Source organism: Platalea leucorodia (genome assembly GCF_965183815.1).
Source record: "Platalea leucorodia genome assembly, chromosome: 16".
In the NCBI taxonomy this organism is placed as follows: domain Eukaryota; kingdom Metazoa; phylum Chordata; class Aves; order Pelecaniformes; family Threskiornithidae; genus Platalea; species Platalea leucorodia.
The window spans coordinates 6,060,673-6,082,392 of record NC_138838.1 but is presented as its reverse complement, the minus strand read 5'-3'; the positions used below and the strand labels follow the sequence as shown (position 1 = coordinate 6,082,392).

The 21,720-nt window shown below is 40.3% G+C and overlaps 1 protein-coding gene across 1 annotated transcript; it reads left to right on the top strand.

Moving 5' to 3' along the window:
• Nucleotides 1–493: 493 nt before the first annotated feature.
• On the top strand, nt 494–20,176 carry KIAA0753. The gene is given in 18 exon segments (XM_082328526.1): nt 494–574; nt 877–1,020; nt 2,385–2,997; nt 3,707–3,813; nt 4,111–4,173; nt 5,006–5,221; nt 6,951–7,161; nt 8,519–8,526; nt 8,528–8,749; nt 9,895–10,064; nt 10,851–10,940; nt 11,107–11,194; nt 11,632–11,697; nt 12,550–12,720; nt 13,796–13,877; nt 15,826–15,946; nt 16,118–16,342; nt 18,663–20,176. Coding segments are annotated over 17 exon segments (2,661 nt in total). The 5' UTR covers nt 494–574; nt 877–930; the 3' UTR covers nt 18,781–20,176.
• The last annotated feature ends 1,544 nt before the right edge of the window (nt 20,177–21,720 follow it).

Sequence of the window (21,720 nt, the reverse complement as noted above, 5' to 3'; positions counted from 1 at the left end):
CCGCCCGCGGGGTGCCGTGAGGGCGAGGCGGGGAGCAGGCGGGCCGCGGGGGCGGGAGCGACCGCCGCGGGCTGTCGTGACCGCCGCGGGCTGTCGTGACGGCCGCGGGCTGTCGCCGACAGGGCTGGGGCGGGAGGTGGGTCGGTCGCTGGGCTGCGACTGGCGGGCGGCTGGAGGGGCGCGTCGTGACCGACCCCGGGGGCGGGCAGGGCCTCACGGGCGCCCGGCTGCGCGGGGGGTGAGGGCGGGAGGGGCACCGCCGCGGAGCTAAGGGGCAGAGACGAAGTCTGTGCTTCAGTCGCGATAGGGAGTTTTAACAGCGTTATGCGTTGGATCCTGCTCATTTTTTAATCCTCAGAGGCAGGTGAAGGAGACGTAAGTTTCTGGCTGTCTCCACACATCGCTTTTATTTTAAATCCTTCTCTGTGAAGAAGTTTAGGCAGGAGCATGCCCTTGATCTGTCTTCCTTGGACACTAATTTTTCATACAGACCCGGCTGCCTTGAGCATGGCTTTAGGCTGTCTTGCTGCCTGTTTGCTTTTCTTCTTGTTAGAGTATACTATTTCCCTTTCAGGTAAGTCATAGCTATAAAAGCCCTGCAGCAGTCTTCTTATGGTTCATAGTGTGAGCCTCATGGCCCGTAATGGTGCTCCTCAGCTCTCCGTGGGGGTGTGTAAAAGAAGGATATAAATTGTAAATTTTGTCTTAAACGGTGGGGTTGTACTCTCCATTTTGTGTACCACCTCTATGAGTACACGTGGTAAGCTTTCCATTTCTACATGCCTCCTCAGGCTGGTTCTCTATCTGCTATTCACATCAGACCTGGGATTGGTTTTGAGGGGCTGAAATAATGTATGATACTTCTTATGTTCACAGTTGTCGTTGTAAGCAAAGGACAAATAACTGGATTTTCAGCATCAAGCCAACGTGATGGGACCAAGCAAGCCAACTATGTCTGATGCTACATTTGCATTCGCTACCCAGCTATACAGGAATGAAGCAAAGGCTGTACAAACACAGGTATTATTTGACTTCTGCAGCGATGCTGAATTGGTTTTCGTTTGTGACCGTTACAAAAGGATGATTACGACCCATTTCCTGAGATAGCCCACTAGTGAGCCTCAAATCTTCATGCTTGTTTTCATGATGCTGTCATACATAATCTTGACACTGTCCTTTTGTAAGGATATAGATCAGAAACTGCATCTGAAAATATTATTTCCCTGTCTGTTGTGGTTTAATCACAGTAGGCAGCTAAGCACACAGCCGTTCACTTGCTCTCCTCCAGTGGGATGGGGAAGAGAATCAGAAGGGTAAAAGTGTGAAAACCCATGGGTTGAGATAAACACAGTTTAATAGGTAAAGCGAAAGCTGCGCGCACAAGCAAAGCAAAATAAGAAATTAATTCACTACGTCCCATCAGCAGGCAGGTGTTTAGCCATTTCCGCAGCTTCATCACTGTAACGGTGACTTGGAGAGACAAACGCCATAACGCCAAACATCCCCCCCTTCCTCCTTCTTCCCCACAGCTTCTATTGCTGAGCATGACGTCATACGGTGTGGGATATCCCCTGGGTCAGCTGGGGTCAGCTGTCCCCGCTGTGTCCCCTCCCACCTTCTCGCCCACCCCCAGCCTGCTCACGGGTGGGGTGGGGTGAGAAGCAGAAAAGGCCTTGACGCTGTGGAAGCCCTGCTCAGCAATAACGAAAACATTGGTGCGCTATCAACACTTGTTTTCAGCACAAATCCAAAACATAGCCCCGTACAAGCTACTATGAAGAAATTTAACTCTCTCCCAGTCTGAGCCAATACACTGTCTTAACCTCTTACTTTACTACATGGAAACAGAACCTAGAAACTTTATTCTGGTACCATGTTTCAGCTTTCCATTTCTCCTTCATCATGCATCTCCTTCATCATTTCTTCTTCTGTTACCTTCGTAAATTTAGTAATGCCGTACTAAATCAGTGCGATATAATCATACCCATTTATATTACTAACGTTAATTGTTGTTATAACTCATTGATTTCATTGTCAGAACTCTTAAAAACAAATATTTGTAATGGCATTCATTGTCCATTGCCCAGCCATTTTGGAGTAGATTTTTCAATGTGTGGACCCTCCCTAAGGTGCCCACTCTAAGTTGCAAATAAGTGCCTAATGTTATTTACAAGATGATCTAAATGCTTAATTCAAAATAATTTTGAATACTGGCATTTGTCTTGGTGAACGGAATGCCTTGCATGCATTGAAGAAGTACCATCATGACAGCATGCGTTCTAATATGAAAGAAAGTCCATCTTCCTTACGGTTATACGCTAGAGGTACGTCACCTGCGTAAAGTGTTCTGTGTAACGTCAGCTTTTTTTTACCCTTTGGAACAGCTCCAGTTTAATAGAAATGTTCCTGCAGTTCCGGAGAACTTGGCTCTCAGATTCTCTAACCCCCATCCAATTATAATCGAAAAACTGAAGGCATCCAGTGATCAGAGAAATCTAGCTGGCAGCGAGGACCCCAGCATAAGAAGCTCTGGCATGTTTTCAGTGGTATCTGAAGAGAGACTAAAATTGGCTATTCAGCTAGCCAAAAGGGACATAAAACGAAGACGTCTTGAAGAGCAAGTGAAACAGCAAGTGTTTGGAGATGCTGTCAAGAATCCATTGTTGGCCCAGAAGTCACAACAGCAGAAGACTGAAGTATTTGAAAGTCCAGAAAATAAAAATGCACTGAAGGCTCAAAGTCGCTTGAAATATCGGCAGCAACTTGGTCAGCCTTCCAAAGTGGAGACTCCCACTCCTGGCGCTAAAGTTTATCTCTACACACCAACTGAGGGTAAGCTAATACCGGCTGTTTCGGACTCTCCACCCACCCGTGACACAGGACCGGACCCCAAGCCAAATGTAAACAAAAAAGAAGATAAAAATATGCAAGAAGTCCGACGGCTGCAAAAGGAATTGAGGAGCTGTGTCCAGAAAATTGAAGAACTGACTAAAAAAGGTGTAAGACTGAACAGTAATTACGTTATATAAATGTACAGTAGTTTGTTGATTTGTTTTTCTTTCTGTTTTCTGGCTTGGATTAGAATCCGTACTTAGTTCTGAATTCTTGAAAACCATCTACTTTTTTCAAAAGCAGATAAAAGCTAGAATGGTTAACCAGTTTAAGCAATAGCAGGGTTTAATATCTCTGAGTGTTTATAGTGAGTTCCAATCCAGCCTGCAATGATAGTAAATTAGTGGTAGGCTATTTAATAATGTGGGTGACAAAGTATTGCTGGCTGTAGGCCTATTGACTAGATATTCAGACTGCAAAACCATTATCATAATTAACCACGTTCTTATCAGCGATGAGAAAAGGGGCAACAGTTGGTAAAACTTCATTTCACAAGTCTGACACCTAGTTTCTGGCTGTTCAGTAGGACGATTAATGTGCTTTCTGACACGCTCCAGCACCTCCATGGCCTTCTTGTAGTGAGGGGCCCAAAACTGAACACAGGATTTGAGGTGCAGTCTCACCAGTGCCGGGTACAGGGGGACGATCGCTGCCCCGGTCCTGCTGGCCACACTATTCCTGATACAATATGATGCATTGTGTATTGGTTCTGCATGAAAGAGGCTTGTTGCTAAATTATGTTTGTTATCGTGGCTTAATAGGGATTTTCACAGGTTAAAATAAGATGTAAAACTTTACATTTCGTCCTTTTTAGGGAGAGAGAAAGAAATTTTAGATCCTGATAAAGAGCAACAAGTTTGCACTAGGAGACAGAAACAGGCCGCACGGTCAGCTCGGATGCTGTATGTACTCCAGCAACAGGTAGGAACCAGCATTTTCAGTTGGGGTGTACAGTAGCTAGTTTGTTGTGATGAAATGGACAGAAATGAACTGAAACAAGAGAAATTCGATCGGGTTATCTCTGAACTTCCATGGCATTCTAGTTGAGATCTGAATGGTGTGACTAATTTCTGTCATGACTGGACAGAAAGATGAGCATCACCACTGGAAAAACTGGACTTTCACTCAGACGTTACAGTGAAGATTAATTGTTCATTTATAGACATGGAGCTAGTTCTGACTGACTTTCCCCTCTCCCCCTCCTTTCTTGATAAACAGGTAAAAGAAATTCAGGATGATTTAGAGAAACTGAGTCCTCATAAAATCAAACATACTAAAAAGGTAAGATGTAATTATCCTTCAGGCTGCGAGTAACTTATTGACAGAAAGTTTTCTAGCTAATTGTGTTTGATTGTCTAGGGTACACCTAAGCCTTCTCCAGAAGGGAGATTTTCTTTGTATCTCACACCTTTCATCTCATTCTCACAGAAGCATGTCTCACTTGGTCTGATACTGCCTTTGCTGCTTCCCTCTCCTCACTTCTTATCTGTCTGCCGTAATCTGGAGAGGAAGGCTGTTGGTCTTCTGCTTTTACATGGCTTCTAATTCCTTCTTCATTTCACTTTTCTGAATAACACTGTGTTCTACTCTTGACTACTCTTTTCAACGTCCTGTTGATGTCACTTGGTCTTATCAGCCTCCTTTCTGTATTTCTGGTCTGCCCAGCATCTTTCAGAAGTACAGTACGGAGATCATACTTACTGTTTGGCCACTATTGTCCTGTTGTTCTCTTGTGCTTTTCCGTCACTTGTAATTTCTTCTGTAACAAAAACTGGAGGATGGAAAATGTTCTATGTTTCTGCAATTGTTGCATGTTAAGGTCAAGCTTGTGACTACAGTACTCTGTTGGCGTAGGTAGTAGAAACATCAGAATATGTTATAACCAGGCTGTTTTACCTGGAGCTAGCATGATACTTGACATGAGTACTCTTGTGTAGTACCTTTAGTAGATTACTTAAATGCCTGTTTTGTTTGTCTCACAAATGGCCTCATATCCATCAGAATTATCCCAAGCTTGAGTGTTTGTCTGTGAAATATTGGCAACAATTCTTTGAGTAGTATCAGTATTCATAGAAACTGTAGCTATTGAAGCATTTATTTTCCATTTTTCCAGTCTCAAGCAGCATCCAGATTGGCGGCAGCACACAGAGGAGCTGTACGAGCCTTGCAGGCATTCGCCAATCAGTTTACAGATCAAACAGAGCAGCAGATTCCTACCCACTACAAGGAACTGGGCAGTCTCATTCGACAGCTGTCTCTCTGTTCTGCCAAACTAGAAGTGGATTCTTCCATTTCTGACATTATCATAGATATTTTGCTGCAAGTTGAGGTAGGAAAAAACATGTTGGTTTTGCTAAGGCAGAAAAGACGTAGTGAAATATGAGATGGTAAACTATATTGTGTGTTCATGAAATGGCAGAATATCTTACTGTTGCTTTTTTTTTTTTTTTTAAAAAAAAAAGGCTATATTTTCTAATGTATAAATATGTTTCCAAAGTTCCTGAATAATGGTGGTCTAAAATAGAGTTGCATCCTAAACACGGAAGCTACCTGCTGCTGTTCTTGTTGATGCTGTTCCAGTCTTTATTGGCTCTCCTGGTAGAATGAGGACTGGTAGTGTTAGTGGTAACGAAGCACCAGTTTCTGATTCTTTGGCCATTTTCAGGACGGAAAGAATTGCGTTTTATACATTGGTGTAAGTTATGTGTTTATTGTTTTGCGATGCGTGCTTTAGTCATCAGGATTAGTGATGAGCATCTGAGCCTCGCACATAGAATCATAGAATGGTTTAGGTTGGAAAAGACCTTTAAGATCATCGAGTACAACCGTTAACCCAGCAGTGCCAAGCCCACCACTGAACCATGTCCCTAAGCACCACATCTACCCAGCTTTTAAATACCTCCAGGGATGGGGACTCAACCACTGCCCTGGGCAGCCTGTTCCCTTCTAATCTTCTCCCTGCATGACCTCACGACATCCTTGTACTCCTCCTGAGTGGCCTGCCCCTTCTTCCAGAGGCCATAAACTCTCCTTTTGTTCCTGAGTTCCAGCCAAAGCTCTCTGTTCAGCCAGGCCGCTCTTCTCCCCTGCCGGCTCATCTTTCGGCACATGGGGATGGCCTGCTCCCGTGCCTTTAAGGTTTCCTTCTTGAAGCATGTCCAGCCTTCCTGGACTCCTTTGCCCTTCAGGGCTGCCTCCCAAGGGACTCTGTCGACCAGGCTCCTGAACAGGTCAAAGTCTGCCCTCCGACAGCCCAAGGCAGCAGGTCTGCTGACCCCCCCTCCTTACTTTTCCAAGAATCAAAAACTCCTATCAGTTCATGATGGCTATGCCCAAGACGGCCTCCAACCATCACATCGCCCACCAGGCCCTCTCTGTTCAGAAACAACAGGTCCAGCGGAGCACCTTCCCGATATCTGATGTCTTAAAACATGTTGTTGGTGTAATAGAAAAGTTCTGATTCACATTTCCTGCTGCAGTTCCTACCTACAAGATTATTTTTTTTAAGAAGCTACGTAACCTGAACTGTTATGAAACCAGTATTTAATTAGTTTGAATAAAAGCAACTGATACAGTAGCCATAAGATATTTTATTTTCCTTAAAATATTGTTCTAACTGTAAGAGCTGTGTTTTTATTTTTACTGTTCTGAACTGCTTATGAGAACAGTAACAGTGCTAACTGCCTGGGAACGGGAAAGGAGGTAGAATTGTTTAACTTTGGACGTAGCATTGGAAGAAGTGGCTGGCTGTCTTGCCATAGTCATGTGGGAATTTTTTTTTTTCTGTAGCCTTTGTGTCCCATTTCTTTTTGAACATGCTGTAAGGAGATGATTTGCTGGAGTCGATTGTAAATACAAAAATGCAAGCCTTTTCTGTAAGGTTTAAATTAATAATATGAAGAAACTTCTGCATGAACAAGCTATCAGGAATAATCACTACCACAAAAAGCAAAACCACACCCAAAAAGTTCCAACTACTTAGAACCTCTTGAATTTCCTTCTAGTTATTACATCAGGTTTACTGAGAGAGTAATTAAAATTCTAAATATTTGGTGCAGGATCTGGATTCACTGCTGGAAAAGAAACAAACACCCAAAAAAGTGAAGAAATGTATTTCAGCATCTCAGGGCAGATCTCCAAGGAACACTGAGACATTTCCAGCCAGAAAGCAGCTTACATCTCCAAAAGGAGAAAACAAGCCTCTCATCTTAAAGGGACAGCATGGACAAGAACCTAGAAAACCTCCAGCTGCCAGGAATCTCTTGACTGGTTTGTAGTTTGAATGATTAAATACATTTTTGTCATTAACTTACCATCTGCAGTTCAATTTTGTAGTATGTTACGTAGCGTTGGTCAGAAGTGTATAACCGCCCATGTGTAGTTATCAGATTCACATAGCCTTGTTGTCTATTTTTTTTCAGCTGTTCCCTGAGATGATAGACCTGCAGGTTAATATGCCTCTTTTTAACTATATTATTATTATCATAATGTTCTTCGTGTTTTTGTCCATTTCTTTTACTGTGGGCTACACTTGGATTGTTTTTCTGCAGTGTACACTTAAATGGCAGTTTACAAGTTGACATTCATGGTGCATACAGAATATTTACAAATATCTACCTAGATAATACTGTATAAATATATTATTTTGGAATGCAAAGTCGCTGACTGTTAGCAAATGTCCAACAAAGCTATCGCTGTTTAACTGTTTACAGTGAAAAGATATACTGAAGCCTTGGCTCAGAATTTCCTTGGTTTGGGCAGTTTCTCTACTTTTGAGGGGGATGGCTGTGTTTTATTCTTGCCAGTTCATTAATGTTCATGGCTTCTGCACAGTAATCACAGTTTCAGTACCTAGAGACACGTTAACTGATGGTTAAGCTGAAGACTTTGGGTTTTTTCACTCCTAGTTCGCCACGCAACCTTTGGGAATTGCTTGACTTTATTGTTCTTTTACTTCATATATGAAAGGAAATGGGCTTTGTTCTTTCTCAAGGTGTGTGAGAGAAAGTTACCACCCGAAGTATTTTGACACCTCATGAAAGCCATTATAGCTAGTTACATTATTATATAACCTATATTAATTGTTTTTCTTCTTTGAGGTGTCTTTCTCATACCTCATACTGTTTTTTACTAGAACAGTAAGTATTCCTTTCTACCCCTAGGCAAGGGCGAGAAGAATTCTATGAGATAAATTCATCTCTGGCAGTCCAGAGAGACAGTATATTGACAAGCATCTAATGGTTTCCACGTGTCTTGCTGCCTAAAAAAGAATGTTTTGTTATGCTGCCTAGACCTCATATGGAAATTACTACCAAAAGGCTTTCCCATGATTTTCATATATATGTGTATTTTCAAATACCTATGTATGTATAAATATGTATATGCACACAAACCCCCAAATCGCCTGTTCATTGAAACAGTGTAAGAAAGACAATTTATTTAATACTTGTCAGGAAATACAAGGGTTTTTTTTTCTTTTTTTATTTGATTTTTTTAAATTATGGTAGAGCTTAAAAATTCATGATTAGGTACACCTAGCATAACAGAAGTATCAAATGTAGAAATAAAGGTGATTCTTGCCCCTTTCAACTTACAGTTGAAAGTTTATTTATTATTTTTTATACAGATAAACACTGACTATGTTGCAAATATTTCAGCAGTTCAGAAGGCAAACAGTTGTGCTCATATATTGCACAATAAATTCCGAGAAGAAAATGACCCACCTGCTCCAGAGAGAAATGCCACTTTACAAGGAAGCATAGACGCATCGGTGAGAGCTAGAGCTGTAAGAAAAGATCCCATCCTTGAAAGTAGTCCTTTAAAGAAGAAAAGCGTGTTATTACCTGCAAAATCACAGGTATGGAAGTGATAAAAGAATTTATGCTTTCTTCTACTTGTCCTCTGGGATTTGTTGTATAATGTACGACACTGTCAAGCTTTGTACTTCCTCACAATTCTTTTATTCTGAGCTAGGAGGCATAGGGGGATAAACTGTCATCTGCTGACATTATTTCTAGTGGTTATGACTATTTTATCAAATGAAAGTAGTGTTATTGTTCCTTGGAAACAAACTGTACAACTAGAAACAATTAATAACAGAATTAGCAAGGAAAACTTTCACTGAAACTAGTTTCATGTTTGAAACTGGCATGGTTATTTTTCAACTTGAAATTAAAGCTGGAATATTTTCCTCTTATTGGTCATCCTCTGTCATGAAAACTGCACTCAGCAGTAATGTTGTGCTAATGCTAATGTTAGTAGGAGGATATAAGTTAGTTACTTCATTGATTACAGAAATTATCAAACTTCACAATACAAATTCTGGTTTCTGGTAAGTCTTTCTTGCAACTAGCAAGAGGCTTCTGCAATGCAGACAAATGAGTTCTTTAAAGAATATTTCAGAGTGCTAAGTTTTGCAAATAGTTGGGGTTTTTTATTAAATGCTTTTTTTTTCCCCTTCCTCAAAGTATCACCTTCAGCTTGAAAAATCAGATCTGATACAGTAACGTAGATGTATGCATATGTAACTCTTACTGCTTCCCATATCTATCTGTCAGTGAGGATTGTGAGCAGGAAGGTTAAGCATTTCAGTAATTCATACTGAGGGGACTAGCCTAAGTGTCCGTGTAGCAAATACAAACACGGCAATATTATAGTTTCATGGCTGAATAAAATGTTACCTTGGAAACCTTCTATTTGGATTTATTAAGAGTTAACATAGAGTCTAATTCTGAAAATTTCAAAAGCAGTTTTTCCCCATGAAGAGCAACATTGGAAAAATTGGAACTGTTTGCAAAAATAATAGTTGCAGGATTAAGCATATGTTCTGTTCAGGCACAGGTCTACTTCCCTTTAAATCAGTTGTAAAACCTCCACATATGTCAACTGTACAACAAAGCCAGCAGGCATGACTTCAAGACAAAGTCTGAAGCAGAATGCAAAATACTTTAAAAAGTCAGTAACTGGAATATATGTTTTTAATGTGATTGTGTTAATTTTAAGGGAATGCCAAAATCTCTAAAATCAAGACAGGTACAGCCTCAAGGAAAGCAGGCCCGATTTCAAGAGACAACTATAGCTTTCCAGCTAAAAGAGAACAAACGACTTGTTAAGGAGAGCAGGACACCCTGTGTGCCTCCAAAGCCTACATCTCCTCCTGTTTCACCGAAGCGGTATGTTCACAGCCTAGTGGAACCCATCTTTACCCTGCTTTCCTGTGGAAATGCTGCTGTAGCTGTACTAGTAAATAGGATGGATTTGGCCTGGCTGTCAGGCCATGAAGGCAAGTGGCACAGCACAGCTCGCTACCAGATAGTTGTCCCCCTCGGCACGAAGGGACCTCATTCATACGGCCTGGGAAGAGCCATTGCTCTATGCTTCTTCCCGGATCAGGTCCAAGTATTCTCTGGGAGTCACGGGCCAAATCATAGTAGGCAGGGCATTGACAAAATACAGTATGTGGAATGGATATTCACAGCACTGCCTTAAGAAGGTAAATATTATCTCCCTCTTCCTTAAGGACAAAATACATATCTTTGTCCTAGCCAGTAATGGAGTGCAGGTTTGTTTATTTTAAACTATATTCAGCATCCTGTAGACCAGGGCTCCCCGAATGTAGTTTGCTTTGGGACTGCAGTTTGTGGCAGTTGAGGCAGCAGATCCAACTTCTGATCCAGCCGCTGGATCTGTAGTAGGCAGCGTGCGTGGTAAGATAAGGAGCTTGTCGTTCCGGGCAGTATTTGTGGATAGCCGTGAAGTTGCCTGCTTGCCAGTAGTAGAAACATAATTGAAGATCCCTGGTTCTCAACAGAATTTCCTGGCTTATATGGTCTTTAAGTCAGTATTAATTTTCTCTCTAAAGTTTTTGCAAGTTTTCTAAACTAATACTCAGAATCACATGATTTCATTCTTCGGTTGTTAGAATGTGCATTTTGTAACCCTCTGTTTTATTTTTGAAGACTAGCATGGCGTGAAGCAGAAACATCAGGAAGAGTGAGGGTTCTAACTGACCGTACCAGAGGAGAAATGAAAAAAATACAAAAGTTAAGGTAATGACTTACTTTGAAGAGCTAATAAATGGTGTCAGATCTGATATGGTCTTCTCCCATTTCCCACCAGTCCCCCAAAAAGTACATTTATGTGTTTGGGTTTTTTAAATCATTGTTATCATACCAAGTTTCAGAATGGCATTGTTATTTGTTCTTTTTTGTGTAGGTCACGAAGTGCTTCTCCAACCCAGCACGCAGACAACGTTGAGAAGGCAGTACGGGAGCGCTTAGAACCTCCGTTAGATAGGACACAGGTAGTACAGTCAAGCTCATGCTACTGTTTGAAGGATGCCTTTAGAGCTGTAAAACATTTATAAAGGTGCAACACACAGTTTCTTTCCAACTTTAATGCGAGTCATATTTATGTAGTCAACACGGTTTCGGACATTTGGAGAGTGTATTTCTATGTCGGTATGTGGGTCTTGAATTGCTGTAATGAAGTTTGGGAAAGCTGCTTTAAATATTTTGGTTAGCTTCTTGTCAAGTAGATGCATTTTTAAGTTGGTTTTGAATGGTCATAACGTTCCACACTGAACATGACTGGACTTGATAAGATTGGTTTAGTAATTCTTATAATACCATATTTAATGACTAAATAGATTTGGACTAGTAATATTAATGACTAATAATACAAAAAGCTTGATTATCATGAGAGGATCTAAGTTTTATTTAGAAGATCAATCTCTCCTAGGAAACAAACTGTCACTTGAAGGATTCTTCATTTATAAACCACTTTTTAACTCATGCAGCTGAGAAGGTAATTCTATCTGTATGTCATAGAGTAAAGCTGTTTGACATTTAAGATGAATTTTTATCTTTGCCATGTAGCAGAATGCGTCTGGAAAAGTAGTTCTGATTTCCCAGACTTGGCAATTTCAACTTACATAAGCCACATCATTGAAACAGCGTCATCGTATGGGCACGTGTGCCTTCTAAAGTATTGTTTTGTAACCATGTACAACATGAAACAATGAGAAAGCTCTTTCTAACATCATCTCTTTCATATATTTTTTGCTTGATGTGACCTTGAATGCATAAAGTTGCTTAGGGGGAAAAATGTTTTCATATAAAATACTACAGATAAATGAATAGCGATATCATACCCTGGCTAACTGGTAAAACTGGACACAACTGAAACCTACACCTGTGGCCTGGATCCTATATATTTACTCATTGCTACCTGGAGCTGCTGTGGAACTGTTCCTGTATGATAAGTTAAATGTGTGTGTAGTGTTTTGTGAGATGAGGGCCTTCACTTCACTTTCTTGAATTCCTGGGTGATCTCTGAACCTGTGACACTTTCGTCTTCAATTTGGGAACATAGTTGTGTAGGAAGCTTTTTCCATATTCATGGCTTTTATTGGTAGGAACATACTGAGCTGTTTTTATTGATTCGGCTTATTGTGTGGGTGGAAGGAAAACAGGATTTAATTTGGATTTTCATTGAAGGGAAAAGTTGAAATGACAATTGGATTATTTCCATGAGCTGCTCTAAGAAATGTTTGATTTGTAAGCATTCTTTTCCCTCAGTTGTTTTGGTTGGGTTTTTTTCTTTCTTTCTTGCATTGGCTGTGTGGTTTTGTTTGTTTGTTTGTTTTTTAAACAGCAGGTTACAGCAAATGCAGATATTCTGAGTGAAAAGCTATTGGATGATCTTTTGGAAGATACTGTTCAGGAACTGTGGACTATGGAGCAGCATGAGAGACTCCAGACTGAGGTTCTGCCTATGGCTGACACTCCTAGTCTGGAGTCAATGTTGCAAAGAATGGAAGAAATTGAAGTAAGATTTTCTCTCTTGATTGGTCTCATTAGTGCCAATTTCTTGTTTACTGTCCATAAATTGTAATCTCTCTAAGTATCTACGTTCTTAAATGAAGCAAGGTCTGACTGGATCGGTGTATGAAATGAAAGACTTGGAAGGAATTTGCACTTCCAGCAAAAAGTAGTGTAAGAATAGAAGAAGAATGTTTGCTCTAACGGTTTCATTGCTAGCTTTAGAGTTGGTAGACCTGAGTTTGCTTCCCACCACAAGACTTTGTGGCTTAGATCATCATATGTGAATGGGAGAATCAGTATGGTGGTTATGTTGATTGTCTCACAGATTGGAAAGTATTTGAATATTTATGAATTTAATTTTTTTTTTTTTTTTTTGTGATATAGGATCTTAGTATTCTAATAGCATGAGTATCTCAAGGAAATATGCTCTGGCAATCCAAAATATTTTACAGGGCAAGATGGGGAAGTCAGACAAATACATGGTTACCTGTGCCCTTATTTATCCATCTTTCTATGTAAATATTCATGAAGTAATCATTTACTTGACTTGAACTTTCTCATATATTGCTTTCTTAAAAATTTTTCTTTGATCAGCTTTTCCATAGTTTTTGGTTCAAGTCTCATTTCAACCTTCCTGTTCAGTGAAGTTTATCCTAACTTAGAACTACTGAGTGTAGTGCCATTTACTTCTAGAGATCTATTCATAAGCTGGAAGCGTGAAGCTTACATCGTGCAGCGTCCTTATCCATAGGAGGCGTTTAAGCATACATTTGAATTCACTGTTGGTAAGGCAGGAACAGCGTGAGGGCTCCTCAGTTTTTTGGCTAACTGCTGTTGATCTGAAATGGGAGGAGTTGCCATGGCACTGGCAACTAGCTGAGTCTTCAAGTGTGGCATTTAGAACGAGAGGATTGTCTGTGATTTCACCCCCCTGCCCCTCTTCTGTCTTATGTTAACTAGGCCAACTAAGCCTACTTTGAGCCAGGAGGATCATGACCTGCTTTCCTGTGGGGTGATAACTAGTACAGCTGAACTGCTAAGTATGTGTTGATTGATTAAGTTTGTATGTTCAAAACCAGAGACACCAGGAGGCTGTCCGCAGGAGATTCACCCAGATTGTGTACAGTGATCCCGAGTTCTGGGTCCAGGAAGACAAAATGGGTAAGTGTCTTTTTAATGCAACTTGCTTTTCCCTGTAATCTGTATGTTTAAATTCAGATGTTTTGAAATCGAAATCATTGGATTATGTGTGATCAAATAGCACCATTCAGGCACATTTTTTACTATAGGTGCTCCTTTCAGAGGACTGGTTCTAAAATATAGTTCTAAAATCAGTGTTTTAAAGAGGAAGGATCTCTTCTGAGAACAGGCTGTCATTTTCTGCTTGCCTTTATTGGGGCTGCATTTGGATGGAAAGCACTGCTAGTACAACTTAGCTGAAGGATCGGAATCTTTAACACATACTTCCAATCATCAAATGTTAAGTTTGAATATTGTTGTCCCTTTCCTAGGCGTTTGTCATTCCTTAGCTTAGGTATGTTCTTTCCTACCAAAACGTGAGTAATGATTTTTGTGCAGTGAAGATGATGTTCCGTACGTACATACACTCCAATTCATCTGTAAGCTACTTGCATTTACTCCAGAAGACAGCTAGTTTACTTTCTAAGTCGGAGTTATCCTAAAGCCACTTCACTCGTGTTCTTGGTAAGCTCTTCATGACTTGCCCGTCTTCAGTTTTGAGAAAAGAACTGGCAAATCTGTAGATCTTAATCTTGAAAAGAGTATTTAGTGTGTTCTCATTTGATTTGATTCCTTTGAAACACCATTAATTACTTAGCAGGAATAATTTTCATGCTGATGAATTCAAAACTATTCTTAAGAGTTCACAGGCTGAGGTGAGGTATGGTGAAACAGTACCAGTTTGTTCCTGCTGTTGATTTGCTTAGGCAGGAGCAAGCAGATATTTATCATCTAGTTTGCTTCTCCCATTTTCTTCCCTTTGTTTTAATAAACCATCAGTTTAAATGGCTTAGAGTTCACGAGTAAATATTAGGTAAATATTAATGTAGCCATGAGTCCATGACAGTTTAAGGTTCTTCTGACAGTACACAGAAGATAATATTAAACTACTTAAGCTTAGAAGATTTTTCTCTTCCCCTATTCCTTTCAAGTGATGGTGATACTGTTTTTAGACCTTGCAGCATACATGCAAGTTTAATTTTTATAGCCTCCGAATATCTGGATTTTTCTGTACAGAATTCATTACCCAATGTGCTTCAGCAAAAAGTATTTAATCCTTGAAAAAACCACAGTTTGGATGCTTCCAGTTCACCTTAATCACACTTTTCCTGCTTGTTTTTATTGGATGGAAAATAAAGGAAAGAATGTAAAGTCCTTCAGATGAAAGATATAACTAACTTTTCACATCAGATTAAGTTTTTGATTGAGAGGAACCTAAGTAATATTAGTAGGGAAGTGTTCACAAATGAAAGGTGGCATTCCAAACAATAGCCTGATGTTTCCCATACATAAATATACATACCTGAATATGGTTTGCCCCAGTGGCATGCTAATAAGGATGACTTAAGCTTGTTGTTTTTCCCATCCCTCTGTGCTGTTCTTTATCCTGCTATTTGATTGAGTACAACAGTGAAGCTACACTGATTTTTCCAAGCTGAGTATCTGATCACATACTGACTTTAATGGAACTGTGTTGGTTTACACCAGCTGAAAAATCTCACAATAAGACTGGTGAAGACTAGCCCAAATCTTGTTGGATTTTTTTTCCATGTCTTGGATTTACTGCCAAGCTCAATAGACGACACTAGTTTTAGAGTGGTATTTTCTCTCTCTCCTCTAGAAGTATCCACTGACACAACAAACTATTTATACTAAAGGCAGGATTTCTAAAATGCTCAGCTTTAATACGCTGAGGTCTTGGAAATTTTATCTTAAATTTACATTTTAGGGGCTTGTCATCTCCAATACTTTACTTGTCTGAAGGACTTCCCCTTAAAAGAAGCAAAAGTCTTTGTGAGGACTTACCTGCAGTAAACGTAGTTTTTCTCTTCCAAAGAAACAATTTTAAATGTTATTTTCTTCCTTCCAGAACAACAAATTGCATCAATAGCTAAAAGACCTCTGTCTCCTCATCCAATTCAGATAACCAAATTAATCGGACACACAGAGCCAGAAATGGACATTTCATTTGAAAAACTTTGTGACGGCAAGTAAGTAGAATATTCGGCCCTACGCTAAGTTGGGGTGCATATGAGCTGTGTGTCTTCGCTATAATGTTTTCATTAGAGAAAATGATGTTTACTGTTTGAAGAGATTTTGTGATCCTTCAAAAAGATACTTGAAAATCTAGTTCTGGCTTAATGACTATTTTATATTTCCAGTGATATTGATGAAAACAAAGAAGCAGAGGAGAAATTGCAGACTGGAAATGACATTCTGCAGCCCTTGACTCGGAATTCCCTACAGAAGGAGTGCTATGTGTCTCTCTCCGTGCCGAAGCATATGCTCCAGAGCATCTTGGATTATAACAGCAGATACAAGCATCACTTAAAGCTCATTTCCCATGAGGCAGTAGGCAGTTTCAATCCATGGCAGATTGCTGAGAGGTACATGAACTATCTTTGTATTTTTGTAATGAATGTATCAGCTGATGAACAGGTTTTTCTGTCCTTATTCAGGAAAGGAGTGGGGAGGGGGCCATTTAAATTCCAAATGGAAAGCCAGAAGCAGTTGGCTATTGGACTGTTTCTCTACTGGTACTTGGTTTTCATGGATTTTTAAGGTAGTTGGATAAAACGAAAGGCTATGGGAGCAGAACGTCCTGAAGGAGTGATTATTTTTCACATCTTTCTATGGTGTTACCACAAAAACAACGGCGTGAAATATAGGGTAACTTAAATTATTTTCAGAAGACTATCATCAACAGGCAAATTGAAGGAAAACAAAATTAACTTTTTTTTTCCTGAGTGAAAAAGAAATAAAGCACTGTAAATAACTGTGCAAATTTTAATCTTTGTGGTGAGGGATTATGAAGTTGATATTTCAAGGAACAGCAGTAGATACTCTTTATAAAGAGACCACTGACCTTAGCGCATATTTCAGCGCTTCCTCTTCCACAAGTCTTCATGCTTCATGGGGTTCAGTGTGGGAAGCGTGACATAGGTGGCCTACCGTCCCCTAGTACAAATAGAAGAGGCGAAGGAGCAATAAGTAACAGTCTCTCTGCTGTTCACTTCTTGGCAAAGAAAAACTGTTTATCGCGCTCAAGGTCTGCTAAGCAAGCAGGGCAATGTAAGCTGAAATACCCACCTTGCATTGAGGCTCAAGTAAGTGTTTTGATCGCTCAGTAACAGGTAGAGAAACCAAGTGATATCACTGCTTATCATTTCCTTGCACTTTTCTTGAGTGATTGCCTACAATTGCCTAGAAATCATTCTCAATATGTATGATATATTTCAGAAAGCAGCTATTGGTCTTGTAAAGTCCCAGCCCAAAAAAAGCATGGAAATACAGGCTGAACGTGAACCTTGCTAGTCCTGTTCTTTCAGAACTGAAGAAATACTGGCACAACATCGGTTGGCATAGAGGGCCCGTTAATTCCCTGCAGAGTGGAAATCAGAAGACTTCTGACTATGAGAGGAGAGAAACGAAACAAGAAAACTCTGGAGTATTAGGAAAGAATTATAAAATGTAACTTCAGTGGTTGTAGATGGAGTGGTTTACCATAATTGTGTGTATTGGCAGATTGGACATCAGGCTTAATTGCCAAGAGTTTTTCAACTTCTGCATGCATTTTTAATGTAGTAGCTTTGAAATCAGTGATATAGCTCATTTGAGTAACATTTGGCATCTGCATCAGTGTTTCCAGGAACAGGTCCTGCAATATTTGAGATGACTTGCATGCGTGAAGTTAATAATGTGCGTTGATGGTTTGCCCAACTGTGGATAAGGAGGCAAATGTTTTAATAACTGTGGTTAGACCACTGTATTTGAATCTACTGAACTAAACCGCTGAAATATGTCTTTTCCGTTCTCAGTGCTGTCATTCTGCCTTCTGAACTTCCTAACTGGTGTGAGGCTGGGTAGTTCAAGGACTGACACCTTACTGGGATTGGCAGATGGATTAAATGGCAGTGAATCTCTCCTTCTGACAGCTGAATTCCACCGCTGCCATTTGCCTGATACAAGCTGTTAACTTGAAATCAAACTACACGTGCAATCCGATATCCAGCATGCTTCACTGAGTTATTCTTACCACCAGAGGGCATTGTAAATCTTTTAATATAATATAGTATCACACAATGTTTCAAAGAAACACTCCCATGCTATGCTCAAAAGGTCTTAGGAAGACTGACTTCATGATCTTTTACAATTATGCGAAACTCTGAAAAGAAGTTTTCAAGAGGCCAGTAAACAATTGTGTTCTTGCACTGAAATAATTTTCCCTTTTGTAACATCTGCTGTGGTCCAGAGATCACTGAAAATTGAAATTTCTCATCTCACTTTTCCTTAAACTTAGTTTCTCTCAGGAAGGCCTGATTCAGTGGCAGCTAAAATGAATAAGAAGCTTCCCATTTACTTCAGTGGCCACTTCAGATGAGCACCATGGTGTGTTAACTCTTATTCCCAAAGCGGGATTAGTATCTAAGAGTTTGAAAAAAAGGAAGCAACTGAGATCTCTCAACACTTTTAAGGCTGAAGTATGTCCTCTGCTATGAACCAGGCTGAGAAGAGAATTTCTGATATCTTATACAACACATATCAGGACACGGATCAGATCTTGTCTTGGGCTAAGCAGTAGAAAGAATGAAAAAATATGAATATTTGCCTTTTAAAATCAGAGCATTGCTATCAATGGAGTGAATGACTGCAATTTGAAATCTGACTTTCTGAACCTTTTCTTTTTTTCCCCTCCCTCTCCCTCAGTCTTGCAGAGCAACTAACAGAAGAAGCCCTGTGCGATGTGGCAGCAGAGCTGCAGGATGTTTGTGAGGATTACGCAGAAGCTGTGTTCACGTCAGAGTTTTTGCAGCCAGTGCAGTAAATGCTTTCAAATCTGCCCCATTATCAAATGCAACATCAGCCTCAGTCTAACAGTCTTATCAGATGATCTCATTTTTCATGTTTTTTTAAAAGTCTGTGAGATTCTATTCACCAAATGAATTAAGTCCATCAAGGATTCACCTCATCATAATCATATCATAATGTTTTCCTTTTCAGACTTTACTGTGCTCCATTTATCAGGACTTTTTTTTTTTTTTTTTTTTAGCCAGTGTTTCAATAGAATGAAGTAAACCGTTACAGGTAAAGTTGATATATTTTGATAAGAATACCAATCCATTTGTATAACTTCGTTCATTTTTATGTGTGGTCTTCTTATGAGAATAAAATACTGGGAGGAGAACTGGGTTCAAGCAGTGTCACGGACTTCGCTGTACTGTGCCTCATTTTTCTACTTTAAAACAGAGAGAATCTGACTTACCTACCTCATAAGGGAGCTGTGGGGTTTAGTTTATTCTCCTCAGTAAAATGCATTGAATATATCTGATAGTTGTGTCGGAAGAATGAAGCATTATTGTGTTTCTAAAGCCAAGATGGAACAGTCCAGAGCAAAAGCTGTTTGGTTTGCTGTTTAGGGCTTTCAGTATCATGTAAGAAAGAGGTAGTCTGACCACCGTGCTTAGCATATATACTAGGATTGGTTCTTCTGGGGCTGTGGCTATCCAAAGGAAGGATTCTCATGGCACAGCATTACATAGATGTAAACACTTAGCATGGGCTGTACTCGTAGGGCAACAGCCTGCTTGGACTCTTGCAATCACCTGCTGAATGCAGTACCTCTTCTGTTGGTTTCTGAATATCACTAGGACATGATGCACAGACAAATGAGACCTTTCAGTGGAAGCACGTGATGGCGATTTTCTTCCTTTTTTTCTTAAACTAGTCTAAAACATTATAGTTTTATCAGCATTTAGTGATCCAACCCCACATTCCTTACTCTTAATAATCCCATTGGAATCAAGAACAACAAAATAAATGAACAATTGGCATTTCTGCAATATTGAATTAACTTGTTCGTTTCAAGTAATCAGTGTACTACTTTGGGTCGTGCCTGGAGCGAGCAATGAGTAATAACTATTTATGGTCGTATTCTAGGGAAATGCAAATTCAACCCTTGAGGTAACCCAAAAACCAATATGACAGTCTGTTTCCTTTGACAAATTTCTTTTCTCCAGTAGTGTTCAACCTATAACAGAATCATTTTTAACCTTCTAAGATGAATTTTATTTCCTCTAATTAGAACATACATTTTTAAAAGAATTCCGTTTTTATTGAAGCCTGGTTTACTGGTTTGTTTGTCTTGAAATTTACTGAATGTAACGGTGTAAATGTTACTGCTGCTGTGTGACTTTGCTGATGTATCACTTCTGTAATTTAAAACACTGTCTTTTATTTCTAAGATTATAGAGATCAGCCTGGTTTTAAGTCCAAAAGATTAAAGCCATAGTGTCTCTATGTATGTGTATATATGCTTGTGAAAGTATTTTCAAGATATTTTATTTTTTAATAAGCAACACCTGTTTCTTAGGACTGAACATAGTTTTAATTTAAGATAACTTCCATCTGAACCCATTTGGAATAGTCGGCACCCAACGGGCAAGGGAGGCCCTGGCAGCATTACGAGAGCCAGACCACCATATGCCTCGTAATGTGGTCGTGTCAAGGTAAACGTACTTTCTCTCTTAAATCCCATGGTGCCGTGAGTGGTGTCCTCTAACTGATGATGCCAAAGTGAACTTTTGTTCTGGATGTGGATTTTGTGGCATTTGGGTGCTTTCTTGGAGCAGGAATGTGTGGAGAGTGAAGGCTTTGGGTAGGATCCCTGATTTCACACTCTTCGGTCCTTCCTAAGGAACTTAACTAAAGGTTTTTGCAATGCATTATTTACACATGCAAGCTAGGCAATTACGAAGTTTCTACCCTGAAAAATTTCATCATTGTAGGGCTTCATCTTAAAGTGACTCTGCATGTCATTGTCCCTAAGTGACAAATCGGCGTCACGCTGGATAAACATGCATGCGCATAATTCCTGTCGCAGTATGTCGACAGAGCCTGTATATGGGGCTGAAACGTGCAACCATAATACCACTGCAGTGGTTAACTGTGCATCTACTGAGCCACGTTAACTGGCCACGCGCTTATTTAAAGCACTGTCATGCATCTGAGTCCACACTTCTTGACAGCTAAGTCATGGGGGACTACCAGAAGTAGTTTCAGGTTTAAGAAGTATTTTAATGGTACAGATAGCGAAGAATACATTTTCTTGGAGACTGTGCTGTTTCTCATTGCTGAAAGTCTTCAGGAACACGTTAGATATCCAAAACATACTATTCTACCTGGTGTTGCAGAGGATCCACTTCCATGGCTCTGGACTAGATTTCATCGTAAGATCTTTGCAGGCCTGTTTTTTTCTTGATTCTTTACGTGCAAGTTTCTTCAATGTCAGAGCTGTGAGAGGGATGGAGCAAAACCAGGATGAAATAATTCAGTGGTTCTGTGGATGTGTGGACGACTCCGGCAAATATCAATTGCTGCAGTCGTGCACAGCTGAAGTAGAATTAAAGTTTACAGAGTGGTTTCGGGGCGATTAGGTGACGGCTGGTAGAAGCGCATCGGAGCAGTTTGGTGCGAGGGCAGTGCCGTACCCTGGGTGCACCAACAGGCGTTAATTGCCCTGAGGAGCCTGCCTGGGCCCGCTGCCCGTGGGCCAGAGCCCCCCTTGTAGTCAGGCAAGGCCCTGGTCCTTGCCGAAGCTGTGCCACGGGTACAACAGCCGCGTCCCTCTCTGCCCCCTGCTCGTCCAGCCTCACTTGAGGTGACTCTGGAAACCCTCCGTGAGGACCCTGAAGACAGGACTGCGCGTTGGCATTCTGCGAGCAGCTCCTGCAACTCCTGAAAACGTGCAATCTACTCTGTAAATATT